This window comes from Nycticebus coucang, chromosome 4 (genome assembly GCF_027406575.1).
Source record: "Nycticebus coucang isolate mNycCou1 chromosome 4, mNycCou1.pri, whole genome shotgun sequence".
NCBI lineage: Eukaryota > Metazoa > Chordata > Mammalia > Primates > Lorisidae > Nycticebus > Nycticebus coucang.
The window spans coordinates 144,201,858-144,214,783 of record NC_069783.1 but is presented as its reverse complement, the minus strand read 5'-3'; the positions used below and the strand labels follow the sequence as shown (position 1 = coordinate 144,214,783).

The 12,926-nt window shown below is 48.9% G+C and overlaps 1 protein-coding gene across 1 annotated transcript; it reads right to left on the bottom strand.

The window, feature by feature from the left end:
- Nucleotides 1-7,099: 7,099 nt before the first annotated feature.
- CRYBB3 (crystallin beta B3) lies at nucleotides 7,100-12,552 on the bottom strand. The gene is made up of 5 exons (XM_053588556.1): nucleotides 12,478-12,552; nucleotides 10,915-11,033; nucleotides 9,637-9,769; nucleotides 8,594-8,736; nucleotides 7,100-7,412 (listed from the first exon to the last, which is right to left on the bottom strand). The coding sequence occupies exons 1-5, from the start codon at nucleotides 12,550-12,552 to the stop codon at nucleotides 7,247-7,249; spliced, it is 636 nt and encodes a 211-aa protein (XP_053444531.1). The 3' UTR covers nucleotides 7,100-7,246.
- Between the last annotated feature and the right edge of the window lie 374 nt (nucleotides 12,553-12,926).

Sequence of the window (12,926 nt, the reverse complement as noted above, 5' to 3'; positions counted from 1 at the left end):
TAAGCCTCGGTAGAGTGCTGTGGTGTCACAGCTCACAGCAACCTCAAACTCCTGGGTTCAAGCGATTCTCTTGCCTCAGCCTCCCAAGTAGCTGGGACTACAGGCACATCAGACTGGTCTCCAACTCCTCATCTCAGGCAATCCCCCCACCTTGGCCTCCCAGAGGGCTAGGATTACAGGCATGAGCCACCGCGCCCAGGCCATTATTCTTATCTTGAAAGCAGTCAGGGTTCCTATTGCCTGATAGAAATGGCAAGAGAAAAGTTTGATTAATATTCCTTTCTTCACAGATAAGTAAACAGAGGCTCAGTGAGAGAGGACATTTCTACTTAAAGTCACATAGCCTAAAAGCGGTGGAGTTGCGATTTGAACTCAGAGCTCAGGATTCATAGACTTCAAAGCTTTAAGCCTGGATTATTTTCCTTAGCTCTGTTTTCTCACCTGCAAATGGAAGTTTCCTTCTCCTTGACACTTGTGAAGAACTAAATATTTGGGTTCATGGATATAATCATATCAATAATTACGCTATTCATAAAATGAGCCGGTTGTATGAAGCCCTTGGTCCCTGTAATTCTTGATGTTATTCACTATTATTACATTTGTGTGGACTGCAAAATGTTCCAAACTTTTTACATTAAAGAAAAAAACTTTTACATTTATTTCCTTTTCATCCCCTCACTCAAGGTGGGTTCTAGGACAGAGAGTGTCAACAACCTGGGTGTTTCTTGCTACTCATTCATTCATTCATCGTACGTCCAGCAAATTCATCAGCTGTGGACATGTGGGGAGTGACACAAACAGTGTCAGAAGTACAGCTTTACAGAAGACACTCACTGCAAAGTGCTTCACTCTTCTTTTCTTTTCTTTCCTCTCTTCTTTTTTCTTTTCTCTTTTTAGAGGCAGAGTCTCACTGTGTCACCCTGGGTAGAGTGCTGTGGCATCGTCATGGCTCATGTAACATCAAACTCTTGGGCTCAAGAGATCCTCTTGTCTAAACCTCCCAAGTAGTTAGGACTACAGGTGCCTGCCATGACATTCAGCTAGTTTATTTGACTTTTAGTAGCGATGGGGTCTTGCTTTTGTTCAGGCTGATCTTGAACTCCTGAACTCAAGGGATCCACCCATCTCAGCCTCCCAGAGTACTAGGATTACAGGTGTGAGTAATGTAATGCCTGAACTTTTTTTTTTTTTGTAGGTTCTCACTCTATCACTCATATTGGAGCACAGTGGCATTAATCATAGCTCACTGCAACCTCAAACTCCTAGGCTAAAGCTATCCTCCTGCCTCAGCCTCCCAAGTAAATGGGACTACGAGAATGTGCCACCACATCTTAATTTTTAAATTTTTTTGTAGAGAAGAGGTCTTTCTATTTCATCCTGGCTGGTCTTAAACTCCTGCCCTCAAGTGATCCTCCCAGCTCCGCCTCCAAGTAGATTATGTGCATGAGCCACTGCACCTGGCTTATTCATTGCTTGTACTATGACCTGGGGGATTCACTTGTCTAGCTGGTGAGCTCATCAGAACTGAGTCAAGGCTGAGTCATCTGTGCTACTAGTGCCTGCATAGGGTCTAAAACCTGGGAGGTGCTCAGAAAATATTTGTTGACTTGTTGAATTAATTAGTGAAAAAGAGATGGAGAGTGAGGGTTTGGGCTCTACCAGAAGTATACTTTAAGACAAGAGTTTATGTGCAGGTAATTTATTTAGGGGGTGATCCCAGGGAGCATCAGGAAGCAAGGAGAGAGAAAGTGAGGCAGGGAAGGCAGTCAATTCAAGGTGTATTAGTGAGTAGGTTACTCCTGGATCTTCTTGAAATTAGGGGAAGGGGATCATATGACTCATTCTGACCAGTGGATTCAGAGAAGATATAACTGGTATAATTTCCAGGTGAAATCATTTTATAGCAGGAGCAAGACTGTCCAGTGAATGCTTCCCTGCCATTATCCTGAGACGACAGCATGACAGGGTGGAAAAGCCTCCATCAGCTTGGATCCCTGAGTGACCTTATGGAGAACCTCTGATTACCAGCATTAAACATTTAGAAGGAGTGAGAAACAAATATTTCTTGTTTTAAACCACCAAATATGGGGGGCTCTTTGTTACTGCAGCACAACTTGACTGATACACAGAAAGAATTTGGGCTTCCTACCACCTCATCCTCCCATTCCAATGAAGAGGGTGGGCCTCTGTATTCCCCTTGCACAAGTACAGTTTCATGTTTTGATACAAATACTCAGTGCTGTAAGGAGCCTCTGAGATCATCAGATGAAGAGAAGTTCCCATTTCTATCAGAAACAGCACTCTCTTCTGTTGACAAGAATTTATGACAGTCTTTTTTATTCTCCTGAAATAAAATTGATAATATAACCCACCTACACACATGCTTTCAGAATAAATTAGTGATAAAATCTCCTAACTCTAACTAGTATAAAAGAATAATAGGATAAAATGTTTAACTCAGTAATGATATGAGTTTCAATACATAAAGGCTTCAACACAGCTGTACCAGCTGATGTTAGGAGTCAGGCATTTGTTCATACTTTTAATGGATAAGTTTGGATAGGAAGTTACTATAAAACTGAATGTGTATTTGACATTTTCATTCACCATAGATGACATTACTTTCCACAATGGTAAGGAATACTTGGTAACACTCTCACCTAAGGGGTGGGCAGCTGGAGTATAAATAGTCCTAGGCTGGGGGCTTCTCCCCCTAGGTATTAATTCCCCAGAATCTTACCCAGAAGAAACCCCCAGGCACACAGGTATACAGATGCCGGCCACTGGAAGTTGTCCTCACACACCAACATGGTCTCCAATCATTTTTGTACCAAGGACCAGTTTCATGGAACACAAATTTTCTATAACCCAGGGGTGGGGGGTAGTTTTAAGATGATACATGTGCATTACATTTATTGTGAACTTTATTTCTGTTATTCTGTTATTACTACATAATTATACAACTCACTGTAATGCAGAATCATTGGGAGCCCTGTGCTTGTTTTCCTGCAACTAGGTGGTCCCATCTGAGGGTGATGGAAGACCCCTGAAGTGTGTTGTCATTATAGAGCCTGCCACCAGGCTTTGATTTGAGTCTCTGTGCAGTCAAACTTCTCTGCTAATGATATTCTATATTTGCAGAGAGAGCTCTCCTCAGAGCTGGCATCACCATCTCAGTTCCACCTCAGACCATCAGGCATTAGATTCTCATAAGGAGCTCACAACCTAGATTTCTCGACTATACAGTTTACAGTAGGGTTTGCACTCCTAGGAGACTCTAATGCTGCCACTGATCTGCTAGGAGGTGGAGTTCAGGCAGTGATGACCGTGATGGGGAGCGGCTGTAAAGACAGATGAAGCTTTGCTTGCTCAGCTGCTGTTCACCTCCTGCTGTGTGACCCAGTTCCTAACAGGCCAGGGACCAATATCAGTCCACAGCAAAGGGGTTGGGGGCCGCAGTCTAAGGAACAGGGAAAGCACAGCCAGCATCTGCTATGATCCAGGTGGCAGATCAAAGATGTCCAGGAGGCTGGAGAAAGGGGAGCTGGCATCAGGAAGTGGTGAGAAGACACCCCCCCAAAAAAGAACGAAGAGTTGGGGATGCTTTTGTTAAGGCTCTGCAATGGTGGATTCCCAGGGCAGGGGTGCCAGAGCCAACTGCTGAGAGTTCTCAGGCTGTAGCTCCTCTTCCCATGAGCCCTGCTCATACCCTGGGTTCTGCACCGCCCCTGTCCCTACAGTCTTGTTGTAAGACTTTAGTGCAGATTCTCTGAACATGACTGTGTAGCTTAGTATCCTTCTTTCCTTATTTCCATGGGTGACTTTCATGCCTCACTATTAACTGGAAAACCTTTCTGCTCCATACAACCATGCAGCCTGTTTCCAGGGTCTTGTGTCTGCAAGCCGCACCATCCTCATCATCAAAAAACAACCATGAGGAAGAGGATTACGGACGCTTATAGAGAAGGTACTTTATTTTACCCATCATCCGAAGCCCCTTCTGCAATGTAAACCCAGGTTAATACTCACAGCAACCTTATGAAATAGGTAGTTTTGTTAGGTGCATGTTGTAGATGAGGAAACTGAAGCACCAAGAGGTTAAGGGATTTGCCTGGAGGCACAGGGTAAGTGGCTGAGTCGGGAATGGACCACAGGCAGTGCAGATCAAGGGCCCAGCTCAGCCTCCCCTAACCAGTTAGCAACACTGCCTCTCATGGAAACTGGTAAAGTGATAACCTGGCACTAAACCTCAACCTCTTGTACCTGAAGGATACTCTTGCTTTATTGTCACTCTCAGCCTCTGCCCCGGTAGAAGAAACATCTTAAGTCTAGGTTGGTGCTAGCTTGTGGAGTTAGATAGGCTTGGGGTCCCAGCTCTGCTCCTTCTTGGCTGCGTGACCTCAGACACTGGCTTGCCTTCTCTGATCTCAGAGGATTGTATGGGACTACTTGCAGAAAGCAAGCACTGCCTGACACAGACAGTGTGTGGGTTTGAGACTTTGGACAGAGTCACCTGCACATCAGTGACTGGCTGGGGCTGCCTCCAGAATCAACCCAGCTCTAGACCCTGGGCCTGCACTTGGCCTTGGGGAGGGGAGCATGCTGAGCTGTTAGCCCCCAGAGCTAGCCCAGAGAACATTCCAGCCTTAGCTGAGATCGGGCGCAGACAGCTCCTGGTCCAGAGCCGGGGACACAGCAGATGACCGACAAAGGTAGTCACTGCCTGCACCAGCAGCAGTGACAGGTCACCGACCACAGCACCAACAGCCAACGAGAGCAGAGAAATGGGCTTTGGGGACAGTCCTGAACTGAGTCCTGGTTCCACTGCTTAAAATCTACGTCAGTTGGGGCAATTTACTTGAACTTTCTGGGCTTCAGTGTCTCTTTCTCTGCAAATGAGGATCCTTATTACCTGTCTGTAGATTAGAGATGAAACACCCTGAAATGACTCTTGGCTCACAGTGGCTCCCCAGCGTGTCTATCATCATCATCATCATCATCATCATCACTGCTGCAACTGATGCCACTGTTGTATTTTCTTTTCTACTATGTATCTCTGGTAACTCCTTGTCCCTGCTGGATACATGAGTGTGCCTGGTCTCAGGAACACATATTCTAGAGTCAATACTTAGGGCTCAAGTCTCATCTCCACCACTTCTAACCTGTGTGGTCCTAGGCAGGTGATGCTGCTTCTCTGGGCCTCAGTTTCCTCATCTATGCAATAGGATGAATAACCATGCCCATGTCCCAATCACATTCAGAGGATTCAATGAGATCGTGGGTCCTAAAAAGCCCTTAGCTCTCGAGCTGGCACACAGTAAGCACTGATTTAAGAAGCATGACAAAGTCTCTCTGTGTGAAAGGAAGAAGTGAGTCCTAGGAGGAGGAAGGGATGGGGGGTGCTGCCATCCCCACATGGAGGGAACTCAACCCCCACCTCTGTCTCTTTCCTGGACTCCCCTGCTCTCTTTCTTGGAACCCACTGAGCTGTCTCATACACTCCAAAGTAAAAAGTCAAGATGATTTTGTGTATGTTTTTAAAACATGCAGGTTGAAGTAACTGAAAATTGCCATATCCTGCTCAGCACCTTCCTGAGGCCCCTGTAGGCCTCCCCTGCACCAGCTGCAGCAGCCGCTGGGAGGCTGCAGGTGGCTGAGACAGGCTCTGGGAACAGTGTCTGGGAAAGGATGCTGGCTTGGAGTGGGAGGGGTGAAGGCGGTCCCAGGCCTGCCTGCCTACACCAAGTCCACTCTCTGCTGACTGTCAAGTGGGACACCCCTTCTCTTCCCATATGGGACAGAAGAGACTCATCTGTGCCTGGCACCACCCCAGTGTCCCTGCTTAGCTCCCCAGCAACCTCTACTGCCCAGGTGAAATCACAAAGGTTCAGAGCAGTGGTCAGTGGTGGGAAATGGAATGGGGACTCATTCACCCCCAGCCAAGGCTATGGAAGACCTCTAGGTGGGAGAACAGAGGTAATGAGGCATGGAAGAGAGAGTTCTGGTGGACCACATTGGCATGGCTCACCCAGGTCTCTGCACTGGCTTCCTGATGGGTCTCCCACTGTCCCCCACCCCCAGCTTCACAATGAATTCTCCGCACCCCAGGTGGAGAGATCCTATTAGACCCCAAGGCAGACCACTGCCTGCCTGACTCAAACACTCCATGGCTCCCACCTCCTATGGAGAAGACCAGAATCCATCAAGGGTGTGCAAAGCCCCAAATGAGCTGACCCACTCCTTCTGACCCTCTGTCCCCACTCAATTTCAGACCCATGAGCCTCATGGCTATTTCTTCATTGGCCAAGGACCTTCACCCCTGTCTGGGAATGTTCTCACAGTTCATTCGGGTCTCAGCTCAAATGTCGCCTCCTCAGAGCGACGTGACCTCCACCCACATCACCTCTATCTCTTCACACCACTTTACTTTTCTTCCTAGCACTTACCATCTCTCAAAATTAATATGCAAAATCTGTTCTCGTTCTTTCTCGTAGAAGGCAAGAAAACTTTGTGCTGTGAGCAGGGCATGGCATTTGCTCAATAAATTAATAACAAGAGAGACTGACCTATAGAGAGATGAAGGGGGAAATGATGGATAGATGAAAGGAGGAGAGAAAGGAAGGACGAACAGAAGGAAGGCTAGATGGGAGGGAGATAGGATGGATGGGTCGCTGCGCAAGTGGCTGATGAAATGAATGGATGGAAGGATGGGTTGAAAGATGGGTAGGGTGAATCAGTGGAAAGGAAATACAGAAAGAAGGAAGAATATAATCCAGATGGCTGGATGAGTGGATAGATGGATGGACAGATGGATGTGTGGGTGGGTAGGTGGAAGGAAATATAGATGAATTAATGTAAAGAAGAAAATAGAGAAAGGTAGAGCAATGAATGGGTGGTAGGATGGAAGGTTAGACAGAAGGACTGACAGACAGTCAGAGGGAGACACATTGGTAGACAAACACAAGATCAGGTCAAGGGGTGCACGTGGCTCTGCCTGAAAGGAGAGCCTAGGATAGGGGTACAGCTCACAGCTCCTTCCTGGGGGTCTCCGAGCCCTCCATCCCCAGCCTCCCCCTTCAGGAAGTGATGCAGAGGAACATGGCAGGTGGGGGACCGACCCCAGGCTTTATTGAGCAGATTCCGAGGAAGGGTAGACAGGCAGCCCCTTGCCCCAGCCCTGGAGCCTCCTCTTCTTGCCCTTGCTGCCCCCCAGGGCAGGCCGAGGCCACAGAGGTCGAGGTGCCCTTCAGCTGCTGAGGAAGCAGCCCCGCTTGTGCCACTTCTGGTCGCGGATGCGGCGCACAGACTGCAGCTGCGGCTGGTTGGCGTCCCACTCGTTCCAGTGGCGGTACTCGCCCTGCTCAAACACGTACTGGCGCCCGCGGTAGCCGGGGAACTCATAGCCGACCCACCTGCCAGGGAGACCAAGGTTGGGTGCACACCATCTGCTTCCAGCCACGCACCCCAAGCCAGACCAAGCCTTTTAGTAAAGCTAGCATCTGATCGTGCACCCCCAGCTGCCTAAATTCCTCACTGGCTCCCCAGTGCCCTCAAGATAAATCCAACCTCCTTACCCTGCCCACATGACCCTTCACAGAGTATCTCCAGCTTCAGCCTCCACTTGATACCCCAGCGTCTCTGTTAGTCCACTTTCCTCACACTTGCCGTGTCTCTGAGCCCGTGTGCATGCTGCTCCTTCTACCTGGAACACTCTTCCTTACTTCATCCTCATTCTCCCTCCCTCCCTTTCACTCGCATCTTTTACATCCCCTTTTAGAAGTCTCCTCCAAAAAGTCCTTCCTGACTCCCGGTCAGGCTGAATCAAGTACTTTGTTGGAACTCCCAGGGCCCATTGTGTGTCCCCTTCACAATTCTGATCACAATGAATTGTAATACCTGTTTCCCTGTCTGTCTCCCTATCAGGCTATGCAATCCTTGAGGGCAAAGGATGTCCTCTGTATCCCCACACCTGGCACATAGCAGATGCTCAGTAGAAAGTTGTTGAATTAATTATGATCAAGGAGAGGGGGCACTTCTCAAGGTTCAATCCCAGATCACACACACAGAGTTACATGTAATCACCAACAAAAGGCAGGCAAACCTAAGATTGCATTAACAGTGATATGTAGCCCAGAGTAGGGGAGGTGATAAGCCTGCCCTCTGCACTAGTCAGGTCACACCTAGACAGCTACACCCTGGATCCCTTGGTAAGAAGGACAAAGATTGTCAGGGTGAAAAAACAGTCTGAGGATTAGCTCAAGGGCTTGGAGATGTTCTGAAAAGGAGTAGAGACTGAGATGGGGACAGGTGGGGAGAACAGATTTCATTTGATTAAAAAAAAAAAAAGGTAAAACTCCTTATGAGCCAAGGTTTCCTAGAAGTCTCTACAGTACAGGTGTGCAGACGACTGGACATTTGCACCATAGGGACAAGGATGGCACAGGGACAGTGAGTTCAAAGGCCCTCCGGACCCGAAGGGACAAGAAACATCAACCAGGTAAGAAATAATGAACATAGTAGATTCAGTTGGGAGCCAGAGGTGTGGCCAAGTGGAGAATGGGGCAGGGACAAGCGTGTGGGTCGGGTCCCTTACGTCCCGTTGATGGCACGGACACTCGCCACACGGTCCTGGAAGCCATGAGCCCACAGGCTGGGCACATCATCGTCCACTATCTCCATCTTGCGGCCGCTGAAAGCTGGGTTCTCAAAAAGATGCAGCTTGTGATCTGGACCGTCCTGAGGGCAAGATTGTGGGGTGACACGGCTGCTCCCACACCCAGAAGATAGGTCAGGGAGGCTCCAGATGCCAGAAGGAATCAATAAGTCAGCACAAAACCATGCCCACCCCCTATACCCACTGCAGGAGCAAAGGGGCTCAGGAGATGACTCCACCTCCAAGCCCATTGCTGGAGGGATGGGGCACTTGGGAGATTCCTCCCCAGACAGTTACTTAGGAACTTTGAAGCCAAGATTGAAAGTGAAAGGAAACCTTTCAGATCTTGCTCAGTCCCATCAGTCCCATCATTGAACAGACAGGCAGCTGAGGCCGAGAGAGGGTGGGAGGAGATGAGAAGTCCTCCTGCATGAACACTCCCTTTCCCTAGTCAGACTCAGAATCATCCCCGTCTTCCTTCTTCCATTGCTGTCTGAGGAGGACTCTGTTACGTGACCAGGAGAAAGCGCTCACGTGGCCACTGAGTGAGTGAAAGGGGTGAGAGAGAAAGGCAGCATTTCAAGTGTCATTGTGCCCCTTTCAGGCGTAGGGGAAAATGCAAACCAAGGACTGGACTATTTTAAAGTTACTTTCTGAAGTTAACCTCTGGGCTGCGCTTCTTTGACCACACGTTACTGATCTGAGACTGGACTGTGTGGCCCAGGGCCTTTAAAGGGAAGCCCAGCTACATGGCTGGCTAATTCAAGATGTGAGCCCTGCTGTCCCAACCCCCAACCCAATGCCCATTCAGTAGCCCACTTGTTCCACATGATCATTTAGATCAGAAGCACAAGGGCCCTTCCCAGGCCAGGTCCATATTGGCCAAGCTCCTGGCCCGGCGGCATGTAAAATGAGCTTGTTCGACTGGCTCTCAGCAGACCCTGCTATGAAAACTCCCAGGAATGGGCAGGAGCCAAACTCACAACGGGCAGAGGCCGGAGGGACAGGAGGCTGTCACTGTTGTGGCTGTTGGACCAGGCATCCCAGCGAGGGTAATCCCCCTTCTCCAGGACAAACTGCTCTCCACGGAAGGCCCTGCGCTCAAATGCCAGCCACCTGTGAGAGGAAGAGGCTGAGGTTGAGGGAGGGGAGGACCCAAGTTTAGTGAGGACCTTTGACCTTAAACTTCTCTCTAACCCTACTACTGATTCCAGAACCTGTTATTGAAGGAGCTACTAGGATGGTCAGGAACTGTCTGAGACCCCCTAAGTCATGTTATTGAAACTAAATCTGTGCATGGTGCTCAGAAAAGTCCTTAGATAATGCAGGCATGTTGTAGTGAGTGTTCTGTAATATTCTTCCTTTCCTCCTCCTCCTCCTCCTCTTCCTTCCTTTTTTGCCTCTTACACCCACCTCCCTTCTCCTTCCTCTTCATATTATATTGTTATTATTATTTATTTATGCCATCATTCCATCTATTTTCTTATTTTCCACTCTCTCTGAAGCTTGTATCATTGTTATCCCCATTTGACAAGGGTAAAGAAACTTGCCCAAGATCACCCAGATGATTTAGTGCCAGAGTCAGGATTCTCAGTCCCAAGATGGAAATTCAAGAGCCCAGCTGGGATGCCTGTGTTCCTTCTGGATATGGAGGGGACACTTAATGACTTTGGTCTCAGTTTCTTCATTTATAAAATGGGAATAAGAATGGCACCTCTCTCATAGGGTGCTTCTGAGTACTCAATAATATGATGCATGCTGATTGTGGGTGTTCTAATTATCGTTAAAGTTATACATGGAGGGTGCCAAAAATGGGGGGATACACAATTTCAGAAAGGAAAAAACTGTATTAAAATTGTAATACCAAAGACGAATACAAGTCCACATTTGAGCACCTCTTACAATTGCAGAAGTCAAATGTGACTGGGGTATTACAATTTTAATACAGATTTTTTTCCTTTCTTAAAATGTATATACCTTTTTTCCCCAGCACCCTGGTATATTAAGTCCCATTTTCTAGCCACAGAGCTAGGTGCTGGGCTGTCTTTGTTCTCTTTCCACGGTTCCCTGTTATTAATCACAATAATCCAGAGCTAGAAGGACTGCATGAGAAATCACTTTGCAGACGGGGACACTGTGCCCATACAGGGGAAGGGAGTTGTTGCAGGCACTACAACGGATCCAGAGCCCGAACTCAGACCTTCATACTCCCGGAAGGCTTAGGGCTATGAGGAGAGGACAGGGGTGGTCTAGGTACTCACGGCCCGGACTCCACTTGGATGGAGCCCACCTTCTCCAACAGGCTGTCAGTTAGGTTGGGGCACTCGGCTGAGAGCTCGCATCGCTTGCCTTGGAAGTTCTCTAGTTCATACACGACCACCTGGAAGAACAGCATCCTAACCATCCCACCCCTGCAGGCCTCCCAGCTCCCATCGCTGCCCCCGGCGCCAGAGTCCGCCTGCTCCGTCCACTCTGCAAGGTGCCAGCCCGACCCCTGCACCTAAGCGGTCCTGCACTGCCCTCCGGTGGCCACGGAGGGAAACGCTTCCAGGAGCCTCAATTAGACCAATTAACCAACAGGGTGATTGCAACTCAAATAATTTTGACAAGAGCCAGGTGAGGAACCTAAGAGCTGAAAGGGAAATGAAGCTGCTCTTTCTGTAGAGAGTGAGGCACATTTCCACACTTTTCAAGAGAGGCCAGAAGTCCATAGTCTCCTTAATCTGAAATTTCTCTGCTAAACAAAAACCCTGTTCAGGACATATGAAACGCCTGTTTGCAAACTCTGTGTTGACCTTCACCTGCCCCAGTCCCAGGAAGGAAGGGGCTGCAAAGGCAGACCAAGGTTTTGCTTGTTTCACCCACCTGAGAGCACAAAATGTTTTTGTAGAAGGTCCTGGGAAGTATCTGTTCTAGTCATTTTATGAAAGGAATGCAAGAAGCTCAGAAAGGGTAAGACACTTGCCTAAGGTTGCACAGGGAGTTAAAGGCAGGCACCAAGATTTGATAAGTGTCTTGGTTCTTTTACTCCCCACACTGGCTTGGACAGGGAAAGGCACACAGGTGACAAAGAGGGCAGGAAAGGATGACAGTGAGTCCCCAAGAGAAAGCTGAGGGCCTAGAGCAAGGCTTGCCCAATGTCACCCAAGAGCCAGGCTGCTGCAGCCCTCCCTTCCCAGACTCCACTTACAGCCCCCAAAACATCCTCAGAAATGTCCCTGTTGGCAAATGTCCCTGTTGACTCTTGCCTTAGTCAACCCATCCTCAGACCTCATCCCAAATGGTTTTTCAAAAGCCCCTGAGAGGGTTTGGAAAGGGCAGAGCCCTCACGTTCAGACACTCCCTCAGATTTCTCATGTGCCTCCCTCCATCAGCTGTCCTTATTAAGTGAACTGTCTCTTAGCTCTCATGCCAGCCAGATCTTGGCACCAAGGAGTATGAGCATCATCCTCATTGTAAAGATGGAGATGCTGAGGTTCAGGGAGGACTAAAAACTGGACTGAGGCCAGGCAGGATGGTCAGAGCTCGAAGCCATGTCTCCTGGAACTCCCAGGCCTCTGTGCTCCCTGGAGACAGGAAGGATGTCAGTGACCAGTTCCATTTTGCAGACAAGGACCCGGAAGAGGAAAGATGCTGTCAACTCTTGCAGCAGGCTTGGAGCAGAGGGGTGGCAGTGAAAGGACCCACTCAGAGCGGTTTTCTCCTGGCCCAGCCGGCTGGACAAGCTGCTGCTGTTTTCTGGAGAAAGGACGCCTAGCCAGAGAGCTGACCCTGAAGCCCAGGAATGGCCCTGGGCCTGGACCCCGTGGAGCCCCTCCCAGTACCTTGTATGTGCCCCCGAGGCCTCCATGACTCTTGCCAGCTGCTGCCTGTTCCGGCCCTCCATGCTGTTCTGCCATCTTCCCAGGGACACCTCTGGCTTCAAACCAAAGGGAAACAAGTCACCAAGTCCACGTGGAGGAAACATTGATATGATTGGAGGTGAGGATGAGCTACAGAACCTTGCTGCCTATAAGGTATGGCCATTGCTCATGATCCACATTCAGTCATTCAGTCATTTGACAAACAGCTTCTGAGTACCTATCCTAGGCATGCAGACTGGGAGAGTCAGTGGGATCAGGATCCCCAGTGTAGAGATTCTAGAGAATCCCAAGGTTCAGCAAAGTGAGGCCACTTCCCTGAGGCACACAGTAAGTGGCCAAGATTGGGCCTGACTCCAAAGCCCATGCCCTTCTCCCCACACTCCACTCCTTCCCCCAAGCTAGGGTTCTTG

Coding starts and splice junctions, on each gene's coding strand:
- CRYBB3 (XM_053588556.1), bottom strand. CDS start 12,552: ATGGCAGAACAGCATGGAGGGCCGGAACAGGCAGCAGCTGGCAAGAGT. Junction 11,034..12,477: donor GCCTCGGGGGCACATACAAG/GTACTGGGAGGG, acceptor CTGTTCTTCCAG/GTGGTCGTGTATGAACTAGA. Junction 7,413..8,593: donor GTCCGTGCCATCAACGGGAC/GTAAGGGACCCG, acceptor TCTCCCTGGCAG/GTGGGTCGGCTATGAGTTCC.